Source organism: Filicampus tigris, chromosome 1 (genome assembly GCF_054856515.1).
Source record: "Filicampus tigris isolate MCC_2025a chromosome 1, RoL_Ftig_1.0, whole genome shotgun sequence".
Lineage (NCBI taxonomy): Eukaryota > Metazoa > Chordata > Actinopteri > Syngnathiformes > Syngnathidae > Filicampus > Filicampus tigris.
In genome coordinates this window covers 13,126,020-13,146,678 of record NC_141217.1, presented here as the reverse complement: position 1 = coordinate 13,146,678, position 20,659 = coordinate 13,126,020, and the positions used below count along the sequence as shown (strand labels likewise).

At 43.8% G+C, this 20,659-nt stretch overlaps 2 protein-coding genes across 5 annotated transcripts in view; one reads left to right on the top strand and one right to left on the bottom strand.

Moving 5' to 3' along the window:
• agap1 (ArfGAP with GTPase domain, ankyrin repeat and PH domain 1) overlaps window positions 1-9,505 on the top strand; it is a 70,741-nt gene extending 61,236 nt beyond the window's left edge. For all 4 annotated transcript variants that reach the window (XM_086030420.1, XM_086030335.1, XM_086030187.1 and 1 more), the window contains 2 exons: window positions 4,577-4,832; window positions 6,001-9,505. In XM_086030420.1, the coding sequence (XP_085886546.1) occupies window positions 4,577-4,832; window positions 6,001-6,225 (481 nt within the window). In that variant the 3' untranslated portion in view covers window positions 6,226-9,505. The remainder of the gene's footprint in view (window positions 1-4,576; window positions 4,833-6,000) is intronic.
• A 3,360-nt stretch (window positions 9,506-12,865) lies between these two features.
• Window positions 12,866-14,644, bottom strand: gbx2 (gastrulation brain homeobox 2). Its single transcript, XM_086043193.1, has 2 exons — window positions 13,985-14,644; window positions 12,866-13,529 (listed from the first exon to the last, which is right to left on the bottom strand). Exons 1-2 carry the CDS (start codon window positions 14,412-14,414, stop codon window positions 13,003-13,005), a joined length of 957 nt encoding a protein of 318 aa, XP_085899319.1. The 5' UTR covers window positions 14,415-14,644; the 3' UTR covers window positions 12,866-13,002.
• Between the last annotated feature and the right edge of the window lie 6,015 nt (window positions 14,645-20,659).

Here is a 20,659-nt window from a genome sequence, read left to right as displayed (position 1 = left end):
TTTCTTGTTACCAAGGCAACATGCCCTCCCTGGTTTGTTTGCAAGCATTGGCTAAAAAAAAAAAAAAAAAAAATGATCAAAAGTAACGTATGTTTATCATGGCATTTATGATACCGTATCATTGCTTTTGTGACCTGCTACTTTCGGGCATGATCGAAAAGCGGTTGCTCTCTCCATCTCCATGTGTAATTACCCAACGAGCGATTTAGCTGACATGTTCCACGGCTTCGGCCCCTTTCTACTTTTTCTTCAATTGTCTCCCTCCTCATTTGCATCGGTTAACCCATTCGCCGCTGTCTAGTCGTGTTGCACGGATGACTCGCCCCCTCCCCCCTCTCATCTCCTTTAATTATCTGTGCCCATCGGAGGGCAGCTAACGACCGTCCGGCAAAGGCTAATTGATTTCAGCCTCTTCTCCTTGTTCTTTGTCCTGACTTTTTTTTTTTTCCAGCGTGGGGGGGAATTGATGTGCAGTAGGTTTCAGTGGAACATTCCGCAGCTCACCTTGTGACAAAAAGTGTGATGTGGTGATTTATCTTGACTGCACATTAGCTCGGCAGTTAGCTGATGCTCTTACCCATCTATTAATCTATTAATTAGAGGGCTAATTAGGCCAGAAGAGGAGCCACTGACACTGTGTCACTCTTAACCCTGTTTCCTACCGCTCATTACCTCTGACGCGCTCGCACACACACCCTCGCAGACTGTAATTAATGATCGCCTTGAACAGAAGCCTATTAGCTCAAGTAGGCGCTTTTTTTCGGGTTGTCCCTTCGATGTTGTATCAATGTGTGTGATGCTTTTTTACTTTGGAAGAACGAATCATCCGGCAAGTTAAAGTCCAGACGCTAGCCTTATGCGCTGCACGGGCCACACCCGGAGTTGGTTTTGGGATTTTACAGTATGGAGTCAAGTTCAAATTTTGCTTTGCGCGCCTTGACTTGAACGTAGACCAATGTTGTGCCCCACTATGCCGGGTGGCACTCAGCTCTCAGTGAGAGCAGCGACATTAAGAGCAATAAGAAGTGGCAGTGGCGGCCTACTACGGGTCAGTGTTCACACACAGAAGAGAGAATACAGATGGTTGTATGCTCGGTTTGTATGTGTTGCTGCACCTTGTGTGTTAGTTCAAGTCTTCTGAAATTCAAAACATCTATGCTCATTTCCCTTAGCCCCTCTATTGCGTTACGCTAGTGGACTTTCATTCAAAAAAGTATATGGTTTGATGGAACAGTTTGGTGTTGAAAAATTGTTATTATTATTATTATATCTAATAATTCTCTGACGTTTCGTGTGTCACTTTTATGGTGAACGCCACCTGGCAGTGACAAATGAACAGTGTGAAGCAAGCACGCGTTGCTCTTATTTAAAGAACTATTGAGCGACATTGAGAGCGGGTATTGAAGAATTTTTAAGTATTAAGTATTTAGTTTGCCCACTCCCTTAGACTAAATTGGCTTTTCTTGAAATTTTTACACCAGTGATAACTTTTCTCTGGACCATCAGTGCGATGTCAGGACTCAGTTGAGTACAAAAAAATTCACTCACTATCTTAATGAGGCTGTTAATGTTTTTTAAGGTCCAAAGTATGACACAGCAAAGTTGATCAGGGCTTTTGCTTGCCTTGCTTATTTTATTTTTAACTTGCTACAGTAGTGTGTATTCTGTTGGGGATGATGTCACAGTAGATTGCGTTGTTATTTGGTTGCTAATGTTTACGAAGATTGGCTTTTGATTGACTTTGCTTGTCTCCACTGTACAAGAGCTCGCGGCGCCCATCCACCCCAGTTATTCCAGTTTACGTTATTTGCTGAAAATAAAGTTAGACTATGAATCCAAAGCGTGTTTCCGCGCTCAGCTGCCTTTTTGCTTTTTGATTTAGTCAACTAATTGATCTCTCCGAATGGAGTTTCTTCTTTGAATAATGAGGGGGGAAATACATCGTCTGTTATTTGTTCCGCCATTCAAGAATAAAAATGAATATTACAAATTACCAATCGATATTTGATTATAAAATAATCATTATAATCCAATTACTAACTAACAGTAATTGTTGGTCAAAAGAATGCTGAAATTGTAAATATTCACATCTGGACTTCCCATGTTGCAAACGTCAGTTAAAGTGCTGTTAAATTAATTTAGTGTGTAATTATGCTAATTAGCTGGGTGTGATTATCAGTGTGTGTTTGCGGGTCATGGATAGATGACCCCTTGAATCGGACTGAGGGAGCAGCCAAATGGCCTCTGGCCCCTGTGTGTGCGCGTCGTGTGTGTGTGTGGGTGCGCGCGCGTGCGTGCATGCATGTAAAGACACTCAGACAAAGGAGGTGCTCAGAAGGAACATTTACCCACAAACACACACGCACACACCTACACAGTGTGAGGAACAGGAAATCCGAAAATCTCCGTGGGCCCAGTATGGCTCCTCAAAACACTGGGATGGAATCAAAGTGTTTAAGCGGACGAGACGTGTCCAGTTGCACTGTGGCGACGAAGCTGTCAGTCAACAGGTGGACACTGCGAGCGGACAAATTTATCAAAAACATAATAATAAAGAGAGAAATGGGGAAAAAAAGTCAATCTGTGACACACAAGTAAGACACTCAATTGAGATTCATTAGACAGTCCAGACTCGCTAGAGATACAGTAAACGCATCAAATGGGGGAGTTTATATCCTCTGGGTGCTGTTTTTTTTTTTTTTTTTTATCATTAATTTAAATTACACACACACTTTACCCCTCTGGGCCTGTGTGTGTGTGTTTGTGCGCGTGTATGCCTTCTCACCCATACTCATGTTTAATTATCTACCCAGCATGCCTGAGTGCAGGAAAACAGCGCTCTGCCTAATGGGATGTGAAAAGAGACACACATTAGCACACAGAAATATGAGGCTCCGCATTCACAAGATACACACAGACATAAACACGCTCACACACACGCACTGTGGTTAATTAGTGCAATTAGCCTCTCCACTGTCGAGAGCTGTGTGTTTTCAAGACTCGTTAGTTAGTAATGATGGAGTCACTGTGTACACGCACACACGCACAGACACACGCGGACCCTGAGTCTTAGCAACGGAGGTGGTGGGGGAAGGAAGGCATGCGTTTCCTGGGTCCGGTGGCCTTGATTTCCCTTCTCGGGGACAGAAGGTCGGCATCCCGCTGTGCGTGCGCGCGCGCGCGCGCACACACACACACTGAGCGACACCCCCGGGCTTTGTCCACGGGTCACGGGCCGTGCTCTCGTGGCCGGCCTTCCCGGTCCGGAAGAGAAAAAGCCTCCGGGACATTCCGCGATGCTAGCCGCTATTGCTCGTCTCCAGGAAGCTAATGAGATTGTGTCCAGTTCCCACACAATGTCTTGGCTTGCTCGCCTCGTTCATGTCCCGGAATGTCAGCTCAGCACATACTACAAGTTGATTTGTCAGGTTCAGTTGGGTTTTATGCAGAGCCAGTTCAGAGCAGACGTTATCTCGAGACGATTTACACATTGAGCTGGTCGATTAGAAATATTTCAAAATGTTTTCAGTTTAAAGAAATATTTACAAATATTTTTGGTTTAAAAAAAAAAAAATATGTAAAAAAAAGTCTATGCTGAGAAACCTTGAATTATAATTAATGATGGCAGAACAGAACATCCCTGACGACACCAGTAACTGAATTATAATTTTTGTCAATTTGATTTTTTTATTTTATTTTTTTTAATAAAGGATTTTTTTTTGTGATTCATTGATGGATCAAAAAATAATCTTCACATTAATTGATTTATTCAAAGAATAGTTGTTGCAGCACGAGTAGATAAAGAGAGAAAACACAATCGAGGACTTTTGGCAAAAAGAGAACAATGGGCAACACTGATCAACAGCAGATTTGAGTGAAATATGGCTTTGTGTCCATAAATAAGTTTTAGCCCCAGATTTAACAAAAAAACCCTTTTTTTCTAGCACATCAGGTTTCTGAAAGTTGTATTTTTGGTTTTTAAGCTTGACCCATCATATACAGATTTTCCCATGCGTTGTCATTTATAGCTCAGACGTTTCAGAAATCCACCTGTTGCTGGGCCTAACTCTAAAAACATAAATACTACGACTATTACTTTATATTATTATTATTATTATTGTTGCGCAAACCGGATGTGCTATGGCAGATTCAGAGCTTCTGATTCAAACACGTAATAATAGTCCGTTCCCGAGACGGCCATCTGCCAATAGCCAATCTTTGTGAGATTGATGTACACATTTCCTTCACGTGATCGTAATGGACTTCAGAGTTCAACACTTTTGTATCCCCCTCCATCTCCCGGCGGGACACGTTTTCTTAAAGCTCAATGTCTCCTCCCCGCCCTCGCACTAATCCCAAGGGCCTGAATGAGTGGCTGTTTACATGGTGGGATTTGGCCGGATAATCGCAACCGCATTAAACGCGGCCGCAGCTGCTGACACCGGATTGACAACAATGCTGTCCACGTTCCCCGCGTCTTATTTTGGGCCATGGCGTCAAGTAATAAAGGGTGCCGCGACATGCGTCGTGTGAACCCGGGCGTCATGTTGCGTCGTGTCCCGTTGTGTCTCGGCAGGGAGGAACGCGAACGCTGGATCCGGGCCAAGTACGAGCAGCGTGTGTTTTTGCCGTCGCTGCCGTGCGGCGAGCTGTCGCTTGGCCAGCAGCTGCTGCGTGCGACGGTGGAGGAGGACGTGCGCGCCGTGGTGCTGCTGCTGGCGCACGGCTCCAGGCAGCAGGTCAACGAGACGTGCGGCGAGGGAGACGGACGCAACGCGCTGCACCTGGGCAGCCGCAAAGGCAACGTGGTCATCACACAGCTTCTCATTTGGGTAACGTGTCATGCGTACATCGCTTTTCCAAAGCGCTTATCCTGAGTAGGGTGAGCTGGAGCCCAGCGTCGCTGACTTTGGGGCGAGAGGCGAGGTCAACCCTATCAAATCTAAAAAAAATTCACCTTAATTAATTAATTGATTCGCAGATATATTACTATATTAGATTACTATCATTATCATTATTATTACTGTGAAAACCTGATGTGCCAGATCAGGGGTCTCCAGTCCTGGTCCTCAAGGTCCACTGTCCTGCCTGTTTTCCATCCCTCCCTGCTGCGACACACCTGATTCAAATGATCAGATAATCAGCGAGGTCTGCAGAAGCCGGACAATGATCCTGATCATTTGAATCAGGTGTGTCGCAGTAGACCGGGGACGCTACCTCAAAGAAAAGGATTGGAGACCCCCGCGCTAGACAAAATTACGAGGGCAGAAGCGGAATAAACACATCAAATGACTGGCTACGTTTACATGGACACATTTATTCAGATTAATAGTTTGATCGGCATAAAAAGGCTCCAGGTACATACCGCATTCGGAATATTCCGATCTGATCAAACCCATTCTGATCAAGATTTTATTCCAAACGAGAGGGGTGGTTTAGGTCGATTGATAATCCGATTGGCTTGCGTGAAAAAAACGTATTCCATAAACCGTCTTTACCGTGCATGTCTGTGACGTCAGTATGCGTGTTTCAGTTTTTCCCGGAAGCTAGTAGAAGCAGAGCGCGCGAAGTGTGAACTCGACATAACAGCGCAAACGGGAAAAATTCGCAAAATAACGCTGAAGTTTAAAGTAGAAATGGACGGAGCGATGTCTTGACACGGGAGTCGCTACTTCTTCTACTACCATTTCACGTATGTTTGGTCAATCGGCGCATGTCAAAAGAATTTGTTCCCATCCAAGGTTTGACGCATGAACACGCAAGTCCTAATCAGATAAATATTTTTAACGTTTATGAAAATAGTGCATCTGATCATAATCCGATCAGAGTTCGGATTAGAAATTGTGTCCATGTAGATGGAGCCACTGTGGAATCTCTGATTCAATCTCTGCTGACCAGTGTAATTACAAATAAAGTGTGATATCTTTTAACATTGATCTCTTTTTTTTTTTTTTTTTTTTTTCCTTTTTCTTTTGACTTTTTTTGTGTGCCCGCCGACAGTACGGCGTGGACCTGATGGCGAGGGACGCCCACGGCAACAGCGCCCTGGCCTACGCCCGGCAGGCCAACAGCCAGGAGTGCGTGGACACGCTGTCCCAGTACGGCTGCCCGGACGAACGCTACCCGCTCATGGCCACGCCCAACCTGTCGCGCCGCAACGCCAACCGCAACAACAGCTGCAGCAGCGCGGGCAGCGCCGCCAGCAGCAGCAGCGCCTTCATTTGAGGCCTCCTTGGGAGAAGCGTCCGCCTCCTTTTGGGAACCGCTCACTACCTGCTGTGACTCCGCCCACCTCACCCGTCAGACTGGTTGAACTGGGTGACGAGTTTGGGGAGTACCCAAAGCATGCTGGGTACTGTACCGGGTAACTTTCACCTCAGACTTCTGATGGCTTTGGTCATCTTTATCTTCACACATTACCAGGCCAGTTTGCTCTCAGGCAGCGTCACTTTCCCCGCCCAAGCATATCGGCGCACCGAGTCCCATGTACGCCACATGGTGTTGTGGCCCCGCCCCAATGTTGTTTTTTTTCTAACTTCTGTGAACTAATTTACCCGTGTTAAATGTGACAAATATGTGAACCAGCTAAGGGGGGTGAAATTTGGCATGTTTGGACTTTTTTTCCATCCGGACTGCTCGACAGGTAATGTTGGATCAGGCTCAGGGGCGCGGTGGGTCAGAACCAGTGTGTTAGTGGCGCTCACACTTTACAAGGTGAAGATTACCGCAAGCCCTTCCTCCCAACATGACCGCGTCGCCATCTTGAAGGCAGAAGTGGGGGGGGGGGGGGGGGGTGTCAACGTGACTTGACTCCAGCCAGACTTCAGTTGGCAAGTTTAGGCTGAACAGAAGGTCTCCACTTGACTTTCACTTGGACTTGTTTCATTTCAAAATCGGTGTTGTCAGTTTGATGTTTTGTTTTCTTTTAAAGAAAGGTATTCAGGAGGGGGCGCCCAAGATTCTTACATTTGGATTGAGGATTTTTGGGTTGTTTGTCTTTGTGTGCCCTGCCTGCAATTGGCTGGCAACCAGTTTAGGGTGTACCCCCTAAACTGCCCAAAGACAGTTGGGACGGGCTCCAGCATGCCCGCGACCCTCGTGAGCATAAGCGGGTCGGGTAATGGACGGATGGAACGTGGAAATGTGGTAGTGCATCTAATTAGTACAGATGCTGAGTGCAAAGTGGCAAATGTGTGGATTTATGTTGACTGAGCAAGATTGTATGACTTGACTTGTGACTTACCTCAACCAATTAATAAGGACTTGTCTGGACTTCCCCGTGACGTCCTCCCACCTCTGCCTGAAGGTACAGTGTTTATGTCCAAATAGCTTCAGACTTTGCGTCAAAGGGAAGGAAATGCTAACTACTTTAGCATCATTCTGCAGCGAACCCCCATGAAAACAACACTCAAAAAGACTGACGTTCAGCCGAGTTTTTCTACACACCGTCCCTTTAACACTCACAGTGAGTTTGCGTGCTTTGGCGCGTGTCCAATTGTTTAGTTACTTCCTGGTCGGGCAAAAAGGGAATCTTAACTTCTTCGGGTGTTTTTACACCAGGAAATCTTGTCGTAAGCTCCTGCTATCTTCAAGCTGAGAAGGGCTTTTTTTTCTTGTGTGCTAATAATTTAAATTAATGTTCTAGTCCTCCTTGAGATGTGCTGACAACCGCTAGACTGAAGGTGGTGCTCATTTATCCACGACTTCAAGTTTAACCTCCAACCTGGAGACTATTTATTTATTTCCTCTTCTACTTTGGCTTCACAGTGTCGAATTTGACGTTAGAAAAGCCGACACTAGAAAGCAAGGCTGCATTAGTGGATGATTGAGGGCTACAAAGTATGCTTAATGAGCGAAATATTCTTGCATATCTCATTGATTTGACTGAATGTGCTGTGAGTTCGCTGTGTTTCCTCACCATGTGACTGCTGAGTAATGGCGGGAACCTTCTGTCAGTTTGCCAACCTCCCCCCAACGTTTGTACAGATCTTGAGCCGAGTACACACATACCGATTTTGAGCACCTCTGATCCATGAATGGGCCAATTGAGTTCCTGCTTCAGTTGGAATTGGTATTCAAACAGTCCTCTGCATCATTCTGTTCACATGTCGACAGCAAGATGACACCAAACAATTGAGCAACTGTACCTCGACGTCAAACAGGAAGTAGCCACGGAGGTTAGTTTCGTCAACAGGTAGCAAAAGAGGAGTCACAGGAAGGCATATCTGAGGAAATTCTTTGAAAAGCTGGTGTCAATTTTGCAGTTAAGCTCCTTGTTCGAGAACCACAAGTTGTGCAAAAAGTACTGAAACGCTGAAGAATTGGACATGTGCATTCAAAAGTTTGCGGAATGTAAAATTAAATCCGCCTGAAAAGGTTGAAGTACATTTTAGCTCATCCAAAAACTTCACCTGAAAGCCAATATATGAGTAGTTTGGCTAACCATGAGCTCTAAATTACTGCTTAAATGACCTCAATAGGATAATGCTAAGCGTCCTCGAATACCTTAAAAGTTCCTACGTAAATCTAAATTATGATTATTACAGTGCTTAGGTTGAGAGTACAGCATACCACATATGTTTCCTCAAACCATCGCCAGTCATCTCCCTCAAGTTGACTGTTGTAGTACCAACACTCACCTGTGGGAGGTGCCACAGGGCATCCAGACTGCGGGAAAATCAAAAGAAGAAAAATAGAAGCGGCTAGTCTTGTGACTAACACTACAGTTAATCATTCAGAGACATTGGGAAATCAGATGCAACAATGACCCGATTATCGATGTGTGTGTGTGTGTGTGTGTGTACCCCGCTTTAAAGTCCGAGACACTCCGTTGATCTTTGCCTTTGTTTTAATGCACCTGCCTTCATTCAACCTGTGATCGTGTCAACCCCACCCCTCAACATGATGTCCTCTAAAAATAACTTTTATTTTGTGATTTAAATTTTTTTTTTTTTTTACATATATATATCTGACTCTTGCTATTTTATTTATGACAGAAAATGCACTAAATTCACTTAGCATTAGCTCGTAGCCTTTAGGCTATTTGCGATTGGATGCTTTTACTTTAATTTTAGACAAGCCGCTACTGGTTGGCTTGAATTTCCCTCCATTTTGTCTTTGCGCCTTTAAAAATGCTGAGCATGCTTCATACTATGCCAGCACAGGTAAAAAATAATAAATTGGAGAAAAAAAAAAAAAAGCTTGTGTGGCTTAGTTTTCACGTGGGCCAACATGAGAAGTGCAGCTAGGTCTCAGAGAAAAGGCGTCAACACTAACCGCGACCTCTCCGTTAGCTCCTGTCTCACATGTGCATTTTGTATAGTTTGCCCCACCTCCCAACTCTTTCCAAGTCCATCCATGTTTTTAGTATTCTGATTTCTCATTCAGACACATTATTGATGTTCTCGTGGTTCTAATAATTATTGAGTTGGATGTACAGTAAGATAACAGAATCTTCTTCTGTAATGTGTCTCTTTTCAATAAAAAACAGAATGATGTTCACTCACTTTGGTTTCAAAATGTACTTTATTTCCCAAGAAGCGAGCTGGATTTGTCCACATTCCAAAAACAAGTATCCTACAAAAAAAAAAAATCATGTGAGAGGTATTGCAAATAAAGGTTAAGTAAATGTTTACCTAAATGAGTGCTTCATAACAAACAGTTCACAACAGTTGACAACTGAGCTGTACAATGGCAGTGATTCATTTGTGTACCACACTTTGAGTATTAAACTCTTAAAGTCTAAATCTTGCCCACCACATTTTTTGTGGCCCACTACAACAAATAATTTGCGTTTACTTCATGTTTCTTGCTAACATCTGTGCCAAAATTACAAATTGTTTCAGCCTGGTATAAATATCGGACCGATACCAGCTTCATTTATAGATATCTGGTTCTTATGGAGACTGCCGATACCAGCCACCGATACTTAAGGCAATGAAAATCTGACATTAAGTCCTCCCCGGCAGTCGTTGGCGCTATACTACGACAGTTTGCCGCACCGGTGAATCCTCATCTTCGTCAGGAAGAAAAATTTTGTTCACAGTGTTCTGTCATTGTGTTGAATGAAATTATATGTGTTAAAAGTATCGCGATATCGCCGGTACCCCCATATCGTTGAGTAATCAGAGTGGATAATCGCATTGGTATCGCTCTGAAAAAAAGTTATATCGAACATAGTTATTAATAAGAAAAATAGCACTCTATAAGATACTTTATAAAAGATGTTGTCATAAAATTAAACCAAATGTAAAGAAACAGTTTGTGTATCATGTGAGTCATTGATTGTGCTGCTGCTCCTATATGGGTGAATTGGCCACCTGGGGGCAGTATAATAATGCAGACATACAGTTATACCTGAAGATCTCAGTCCTGCAGTATTAATTGGTCTTTTTATTTAGGAGAGGGTAACGAAAATATGCCTGTGAGCATTGTTAAATTGTCTAGCGTTGTGTTCAATTCTTTGTAGCCGTATTACTGATGCTATTAGTTAGCTCGCAATGGTAAATAGCATATTATCTTGGTGCCACTAAACACTGCCAACCCGGCATTGTTTGTTAGCATTAAGATAAGTGAATTTAAGCAAAGGCCAGGCTGTGGGGTTGTTTCAAATATAAAACGCGTTTTTTACTACACGTAGACTGGTACTCACTGATGACAACAAAATATAGTAGTAAATATAGTACAAGTGGGAAATGTGATTGTGTGAGTGCGTTCAGGATCCTCAGTTGAAGGCGGTGTGAGCACATTTAGTGCGAGATAGTTATTTCACTTCACTTCGTATATTGGTTGCACTTCTGAAACAAACAACACGTTTGCTCAAATGACCTTTCAGTGTTAATAATTAATTAATATGCACCTATATGAAGTCACAGATTATGTGAATGATTTCTCTCAATAAGTATCACTGATAACAAAACTGATCTGCAACACTTTATTTCTATAACTCTCTGAAAGTGTTTACATATTTAACTGTTCACTGCTACACTGTAAAAAAACCACACAACTTGTATTTTGGGTGGCTAAAAACAGTCATTTAGGTTGGAACAACTTGAAAATATTAACATTTATGGCAATGTTATCACAACAATAAGCAAGCACGTTGTTTGCTCCAAAACGATTTGCTGAGTTAGTTTTGCTTCTATCTTTAAGTTGGAGTGACAATACAAGGGACAATTTGTTCTGTAGACCTTTTTTTGTTGTTGTTGAAAATGCCCGAAAGCCAATTTTCACATTAGCAAAACTTAAACTGTTTTGTTGAATTACCCAACTTAAATTTTTATCGAAGTTTGTAGCCTTGAAATTTTTAGTTCACACAACTTTTTTTTCCCACAGTGTAGCCTAGAAGATTCCAAGGAATTCACAATGTCCCATTACTTAGGGATCTGTTTTTAGAACAGGCCCATGGTCACCATGTTGGTGCCCTCTGCGTAAACACTTAGCCGGGAACATTTAGCTGCATCCCCTTGTGGCATTTTCCAGCCGATTGTGACGTGATTACCTTAGCAAAAATAATTATGACGTCACTTAGACGTGTTCGTGTTGTGATCTCTCCAACATTATTATTATTATAAAATAACATTGGTGAAGGAATTCTTCAATTGAAATTTTTAAGAAGCGTTTTTAGTTATGCTTGAGATTTTGTGCAATTACAAATCCCATAAATATTAAAATAGTGGCAAACGTAACAACTTATTTTCTTTTAATGAGAACTATAATTAATCATTGACCAGTACTGACACTACCAGTAACCAACATACAAAATTATTTCAATACTTAATGAGTCTTTTCAGCGTAAAAAAAAGGCCTTCAACTCCAATGTCGTGCGTGCAGTTGACGTCGGTGAGAAAGACTTCAGATTTCCTATTTTTTTCGATTGTCATTTTTCACGTGACTTGAATGTATTCCAAGTTTCCGCTTTCATTTTATTTCGGTGCGTGCGTTCGAGCGCCTTTTATTATTTGACATTTGATTATTACTGTGGGGTAACGTATCACGTGACCCCGACAGTAGCTGTCGCTTCCTTCAAGCTTCAAGCAATTATTTATTGTTATTATTTTAGTAAGTCGTTCGTTGTCCGGATGTGTCAGCACGTTGTTTGCGTTATAATATTGGTATCCGTGTGTTAATTTTACGTATTTCGTTTTCTAGATAGTCGTAATGATAATTACTGAGCTAAATAAAAACGATAAACACGTCAATCTAATTATTTGTCGTTAAGGAGTAACGCGCCTTATTTTTATTTTGTAATCTGCATTTCTGTGGAAAACGGCTGAATATGATTTGACATTCCTGCTGCTGAAGGGTAAGACCCGATAAACAGCCTTTATTAGTTGAATGATTTTAATTAATTAGTTAATGTAAGTTAATTATAGTCGGAGTGGTAGACTGGCGGAAAAAAATGTTTTTTCCCTCTCTCTCGACGTTTGAGGCCTTATACGCCCTGGTCTCCACCATTAAATGTTCACGTTCTAAATGGATCGACATTGAAGTAATGGCTGATTCTTAAAAAAAAAATAACATTGATGGGAATGAAGAAAAAAGAAGAGACTTTTTTTTCGTTTGTTGACACGTATTTAATATTTGTCACTGGAATTCACTGACCACACTTGGATTTAAATAAACTAGCAGCGTCTTTTGGGGGGAGAAGAGAAAACTCGTAAAAAAAAGAAAATCACTTCCGTTTTCGGTACTGTCTCATCGTCATCATCATCATCATCATCATCACCATCATCCTCATCTTTGTTTCACGTTGGGAGTTTTTCCCCCGTGTTCAAACATTGTCCCTTTAGATGAGAACATTATTGTCCTTTGTCTTTTATGAATTAATTTAGATCTCATTGCACCCGTTTAAAAAAAAAACGCATTTACATTTCTTGACTTTTAAGGTATGGCCTGATTTTTTGTTTGTTTGTTTGTTTGTTTGTTTGTTTAAGATGCGAATTAAACGAGTGCTAGGGGCGCTGAAGAGAGTCCAATTCTCGACAGTTGTTCTCGACGGTTCTAGGGTCGGCTTTGCTCCAGCTGCTGGTGCTGACTTCTTATTGCGAAGCGGCTCACATGCACCGGGATGGGAACCACGATCTTGGGGTTCCGCGACGGTTCTCCGGACTTGTTGTTGACGTTGCCGGCTTTGACCCGTTTCCATTTTGCGCGCCGGTTCTGGAACCAGATCTTGACCTGCACCTCGCTCAGCTTGAGCGCATGCGCGATCTGGGAACGCTCGGTGAGCGACAGGTACTTTTTGCAGTGGAACTCCTTCTCCAGCTCCAGGAGCTGCTCGCTGGTGAATGCCGTCCGCCGCCTGCGGTTCTTACCCCCGCCGCCGCCGCCTCCTCCACCGCCTCCCGGTGGGCCGGAGCCGGAGCCGGCAGAAGCGTGGAGATGCAGGCCGTCGTCCAGCCCGGCCGCCGCGGAGCTCATCATGTTGTCGTCCGAGCTGTAGTCCGCGTCGCTGTCCATGGAGAAGCTCTCGTCTCTGCGCGCGCAATCGTCCTCTTTAGACTCATCCGGACTCGCATGTCCTCGCGCTGACACCAACAACAAAGTGCACATTTGGAGAATGACTTTAATATCCAGCCACCCATTTTTTAAATACACTCTGAAAAATGCTGGGTTAATATACTAATACAACTTGGGTCAATTTGACTCAACTTTTTTGTTTTACTTTTTTTTTTTTATGCAAAACAACCCAAAAGTGGGTCATTTTGCCACAACTGTATGGGTTGTTTTTATACAGTGCAATTTTAAGGGTGTGTACGTTTGCTGGAAGTATTCCCAAACTGGCTGACTGGACACGCGAGATAATAATAATAATAATAATAATAATAATAATAATAATAATAATAATAATAATAATAATAATGCATATTTCCTGAAAAGCAAATGGCCTCAGACTGTTCAACTAAAGTTGACGCTACTATTTAATGACTTCCCGTCCCATTTCCAATCAGAGAAAAAATCCCCATGCGATCCGAATCCGTACCTGCGGCCGTTTGCACCGACGTATCCGCGTCTTCTTTCGCCGGCACCGGCGCCAAACTCTTGGCGTCCTCGGCGTGCTTCCGGCCCGCGTCCTGGTGCTGCTGGCCGGGCGAGAATCCTCCGGGCAGCGAGGCCATGAGCGTGGAGGTGAGAGCCAGGCTGGAGCAGAAGCCGCCCTGCAGCGCCGGGAGGTGCGGGTGCGGATGCGGATGGTGTCCGGCCGGCTGCAGGGAAGCGGGCGGAGGCGGAGGCGGCGGCGGCGGTTGCAGCATCACCGAGCGGTACGGCATAAACATAGGGTAGCCCGTGTATACGAAGTGTCCCGGGCTGGGTTGCGGAGCCCCCCCGATGAGAGAGTCGATGCTGAAGGCGGAGCTGCTTCCGAGTGGCCGCTGCATCACCACGAACGGCGGACTGGACGTCGCACTCATAGGAACGACGACGACGCCGGTGGCCGGACGACGAGCACTGTGCGCAGCCGGTGGCGAAGGGGCCCACGGAGCCCCGCAGGCTTCAGGGGAGCCCGGGACGCTTCGGTAGGAGCCTGGAAGGCTTCAGGTGAGCCTGACGCATACGCATTCCATCCGAGCAGCCGTCAACTTTCACCGCGATCCCGCACACCACCAAGCGGCTCCGCTCACCTCCACACACACTATAGCGCGTCCGCGGACGTTTTGCGATTTCAATTTGCGCTCCCCGCTGTTTCATTGCGCTGGTTGATGCCCTGCCCCTCCCCTTACAACCCCGGCAACGATTGGTCTGGCGCGGTGACGTCACACCTCGCTGACGGCGTGCTGGATAAGTGACTTTTGACACGGATTTCTTATACGATGCGAACTATGTTATTCTCATGCTGTTCTGTGTTTCTTTTCTTTCTGTCATTTGATAATTTTTACTGTAATATCTAGAACTGCGTTACAAAGAATGTGTAACTGGATTGACTGATAAATCCAGGGATCGGCATTAAGGACGCGGCCGCAATTTTTCATTATGTGCTCCTGGGGGGTTATGAGACTAAGTACTTCCTAACCAGATATGTTTCAAAAATGCCATTTTAAATAGGTACAAAATACGTGTATAATTGCAAAATATATGCTCTTAATCTATTTCATTATTGATTATATATTTTTAATGCATGTATCCACTGTTCTAACCCAACAACAAAGGACAAACAACACAATACCCACATTTTGTATTTTTTTTTCCACTGCAAAGGGCTCGCTTGAAGAAAAAAAACCCTACATTCAAGGATGGCACAAAACTGCTGAACAGCAACCCAAAATTAAGTGGAAGAACTAATTTTGTAAATGTTTTCACAAAAATCAACTCACTATTTTTGAGGTACTGTTTGCCCTGAATATCATTTTAAATCTGCATTAAATGATTAGGCCTACTCACGTTATAGGGCAGTATAAATGCAATTAAGCCTAATGTCTGCCAGCTAGGGTTAGGGTTAGGGTTAAACTACAGCAGAGTCCTGGATACTCGCAGTTCAGCACCCACAGATTCACATATTCTCTGGTTATTTTTTCTTCTATATCTTTTCATATTTTGTGTTTTCTGTTTATTTCCAGGACCCCCCCCACCCCCATTTCACCTGTTTCTTGTTGAAAACGTAAATTGAAAATTTATCACCAATATTAAGGACTTATTTTTGTTCAAACAAAGAAATAATAAATTAGTCATGGGGCCATTTGCCCATCCTTGATGTTTATCTTTAATTGTCATCAATTAAAAAAGAAATAGTGACATTTTAGGTCACGCATGCGTGTGAGCGTAGGTTCAAGTGAAAAACTTTCACAGTGGATGTTTCTTCCTGACTGATTATTGATTTAGGAACTTTCACTCCATCCATCCTTTCTTCATAATCTATACTGCTTTTCCTCATTCATTTCCCATATTTATTAGGCCATTTTCACTTCTTGAGCACCAGACCCTGCCCTTGCTGTAGTGCGTACTTTGTTTTTAACAACATAATCATTTTTCATTCTTTGTGTTGAATTCTGACACCGTGAGCCCATGGTTAGCACATCTGCCTCACAACTCTGATGTTGAGGGTTCGAATCCAGGCTCTAGCCTTTCAGTGTGGAGTTGGCATGTTCCGCTCACTTTACAAAAACATGCTTCTCAGGTTCAACGAATAGATTGTGTCAGTCAACTTCAAATGATGGCCCATGCCACATTATCATATGTAGCCGCATGACCTTCGACCCCAAGTGGATCTCCTAGTGGAAGCTCCCCCCCTCCTCTGATGGGCTGAGTCAAGGGCACGCTTGAATGCTCCCACCCCCCAAGGGTCACTGGGACACCATGTCATTAAAGGAGTCCTGATGTGTGGTGACATTAAATAGCAGTATTTTTCAATTAGCGCTGACAAATTCAATCAAAGTCGCATAGATTAGCAGGAACGAGCCGCGGCTCATTTACAGGCAATTTTAATTGCGCGGCCATTAGACGAGCAGAGCGCGGCCTCGCTCTCATTATCAATCATGCAGAGCATCAATAGTAAAAGGTTGGAAAGGGAGGGGAGGGCCAGCGGGCCTGCGAGTGTAGGCGTGCGCGCATGGCCAGCGCGCACGCCAATGCTCAGCCACACTCTACACGGCAGCTAATAAATAGTCGCTTTTGTACTTATAAATTATCCAGTTTAATTAACAACAGGGATTATGATTGGACGATGATTTAATTAAACCTTTCCTGCATGCAAGGAGAGTGCTGCCTTCATCCATTACGACAAAAAAGGGGGAAGGCGGCTGGAGGGGGGATGGCAGGGGGTGCTGTGGGGCGGGTGGGCCAAACGTAGGAGCAGCCCTGAAAGGAGCGGCTTCATGCTAACCTGGTGGCATCACTGCCTATCCTTCACCTTAAATTGAATTCCCAGAACGCAAAAACATTCGTACTGCAAATCATTCTACAGCATTGAAATGAATAGAAATGCTATTAATTCATTACAGCTTCCAGAAAACAACCCATACAAATTCATGTGTTTTAATTCAATGGACATTGTGCTGCTCCTACTGGTATGCACGCCTTGGCCGCCAGGGGGCATGATATAATACATACAAATGTACATGAAGAAGACAGTAATATTAGTCCTTTTTTTGCAGAGGATAAAGAATGTATGCTCGTGAGTACTGTTATACAGGGTGAGCCCCCCCCCCCCAAAAAAAACGGGCCCTGAAATAAGATTTGGATTTGGAAATTTGGAAATTTGAAATGGATTTCTGAAGAAGAAAAGGCCAATGAATACATGTACAATGCTTTAATGTGATGTTCTAATCACCATTAACTAGTTATACCTCAAGTTACATTTGATTCCGTAAAAAAATAATGTTATTTTCATTCATTTTAATGGGGAAAGATGATTTGAGATACAAGTGTTTTGAGTGAATGGTCATGTAACGTATTAAACTCGATCACTATTGTTGGCATTAAGATAGCAGACTTTCGTAAGGCAAAGTTGATGGTTGGGTATACATGTGTAATTCTTTTTGTTTCATGTTAAGTTTGAGAGCGACTTCAACGGAGTGGCATGAAACAGCTTGAAGTTTTTGGAGCTTCACAATCTGCCAAACTGCTGCTTGTTGTGAAGTTCGCTGTCACCATGCAGATGTCGTCTCTCAAGTTTTTGGTCCTAAGTCAAAGCGTAAGTAAAAGAGTAAAAGCTTGTGTTTCAAAACCTCATAAATGTGGTCACTTGTAAGTCAAGGCACCTCTGGAATGGCTGACTTTCCCCGGCACCCTTCCACCTCCCACCTCTCCTGGCGTTTAAATCTACAGCTAAATGGCATCTTTGCTCATATTACTGCATGTAAAGTGGCGAGGACGCGGTGGGAAAGCCATTAGGTAGCTGGGCCGGCTGATGGGAACAGATGTGCGAAGGGTCGGGTGGGGGGGGGAAGTGGAGGCGTCTTCGCCCTGAGCGCTAGTGCCACTCGCCGTCACTCAGTGAAAGCGTAGCAGCGTGGCGGTATCAAACGTTTTCATCAGCTTCCAAATGCCAGGGTGCGTTTACTCATACACGCGCCTCCTGAATGCCGCCACACAGCAAGACGCTTCAGGCGTTAAAATGTAGTGAGTCAAAAGTGTACATTTACCCTTGATGGGGAGTCTGAACACAAACACGCTAGCCTGCTTACAAAGAACCCCCTGGAGTGTGTGTTATCCTTTTCCATACACATATACCGACAATCGGGCTGATTTTGAGCTTAATGATCTCCCTTTGATCAAAGTTAGTAAAGGCCCAGTTGTCAGATGTCTCTAAAATGATCCCCAATGATTATTCTGTGATGTGAGGTGCGTTAAGAGTGATTATTCCTCTTCGCAGGCTAGCCATTATGTTTTTCAAAATTAGACAACCCAAGAAAATATTTTATACATACCCGTGAGAAAACACCTTCCATAAACCCAAAGATGGAAGTTTAGTTACCAGTCTGTCCCTTTAGAAGAGGCTACTCTACGTCTTGCTAGCTTCTCTGTACAACCATTTACGACATCAACTCGATTTAACCTCCTCACTCACAGTTGATGTGAATTTAGAATTTTTGAGGGGAATTGGAAAAAAAACCCTGAAACCTTTCTGGTTTCAATTCAGGTCAGTGGTGGCCAATCACTTCCACCTGGTTGTATGTAATTATCCCATCTTATTTTGTATAAACATTACAAAATGGTTTATATAGGGAAAACCTAGTTGTGTTGATTGTTTGTATGACGTGTCTCCCATTTTATTGACAAGGATGAAAATGACAGGCAGTGTTAGAGAGTTCGCAACTACAATGTGGTTACCAGATGAGCTAACAGGCTGTTGTTTTTCTTCTACTACTACTTTACCTTCTTCATTGTTGTCATCAAGTCTGGGTATTAATGATAAATCACAATTTTGTTGTAGATTTTAAATCTAGTTCTACAACAACGGAACGACTTTAGACACCGTAGCAGTGTAAATCACTGAAGTCCCCTTACTAGCTTTTGCTGGTTGGTGGTCAGTAGGGGCCCCCGAGAGTCAACTGATATTGGACCATATCAACGACCAAATGTATTTTGTTTTTTGGAGGTGAGACTCCATTCTTGCCTGCGGCCACCAGAGGGTCTAGAAACGCAAATGTGGTTGGAGATATGGTATAATAATAACAAAAACCATGCAGATTTTTTATTTATTTTTTTACCATCAAGTGAGCGATCTCTCACATTTGAAAGATTCTTAAATATATGAAAACCATGTTATCATCATCAGGCAGGCTTTAAATCAATAACTAACAATACTGTATGTTCGTGGTCGCGCAGTCATACGAATGGGAGGTAGATGTGTTGCTGCAGGATCATGTGCAAATCAGGTGTCAGTGCCCCCTGCTGGTCAAGGATGGTCCACATGCTAATTGCTGCGGGAACGCTGTCTTTAAATCGTTGTTTCCCCAATGAAGAGTTTTTTTTTACTGAGCCAAGGCACATGTTTTACGTTAGGAAAATATCACACACACCACCAAACAAAAATGTCACGAAGTATATGATATGGGGTCAGTTTAGAAACAAATGTACTTATTCTGTGTGAAATGAGGTGGCACGGTGCTTGACTGGTTAGCAAGTCCGCCTCACAGTTCAGAGGTTGTGGGTTCGATCCCGGCCCCGGGATCCAGTTTGCATGTTCTCTCTCTCTCTCTGCGTGGGTTTTCTCCGGGCACTCCGGTTTCCTCCCACATTCCAAAAACATGCATGGTAGGTTGATTGAACACTTGAAATTGCCCCTAGGTGTGATTGTGAGTGCAGATGTTTGTTTGTCTCTATGTGCCCTGCGATTGGCTGGCAACCAGTTCAGGGTGTCCCCCGCCTATTGCCCGATGACAGCTGGGATACGCTCCAACACGCCCGCGACCCTTGTGAGGACAAGCGGTATAGGTAATGGATGGACGGATGTGTGAAATGAGGGACAGTTTAGTTGAACACAAAGCTATTATGTTGTATGATTGGGAACAGGTGGATATAAAACCTAATTGTAGCTTCTGCTATCCAGCAGAAGATAATTGAATTGTTCTGCCAGTCACAGAGAGATGAACAAAGATGTGCTATTTGTTATAGATAATTTAGTAGCAGTGGCAATGGTTAGCATGGCAGTGGGATACCTGGTCGAGGTGGTGACGGTTTACGGCATCCATCACCGTGCGTCAACTTTCCAAAACGCAGCAAGCAGGTGTGCATTGGCCTGAATAACTGTAATTACAGTCAAAACACAGCCATCCCCCCTTTTTAGGCCAAAGCATGTCAAGGCGCTCTGCTCCACCTTTGACCACTGGCAGGTAAGTATACAGTAGGGCCTGTGTTAAACCCAAAGAATTAGAGACGTCCATGTCAAAGACAGACACCAGCTGAAGTGTCCAGACGCTCAAGCAGCGACTTTGAGACAATTTAATTAGATCTCAACTTGTCTCAAATGCTCATTATCCAATTATCACACACAGCCTCCGTCTCACCAATAGGACGTGAGGAGCCGGTTACTAAAATTGGCTTAGCGCCGCCTCGTCCCGCTGGCTTCCGCTGGTGTGAGCGCCAGATGAATAGTCGCCTTGTTTCACCATCGTTTCTCAGATGAACCGTCTGAAAGCATGTTGAGCTGCAGGTGATTTCCGACCGTGTGACCGTTCATGTTAACAAGGTTGGCTTGCACTCGGGCATCCGACGGGCA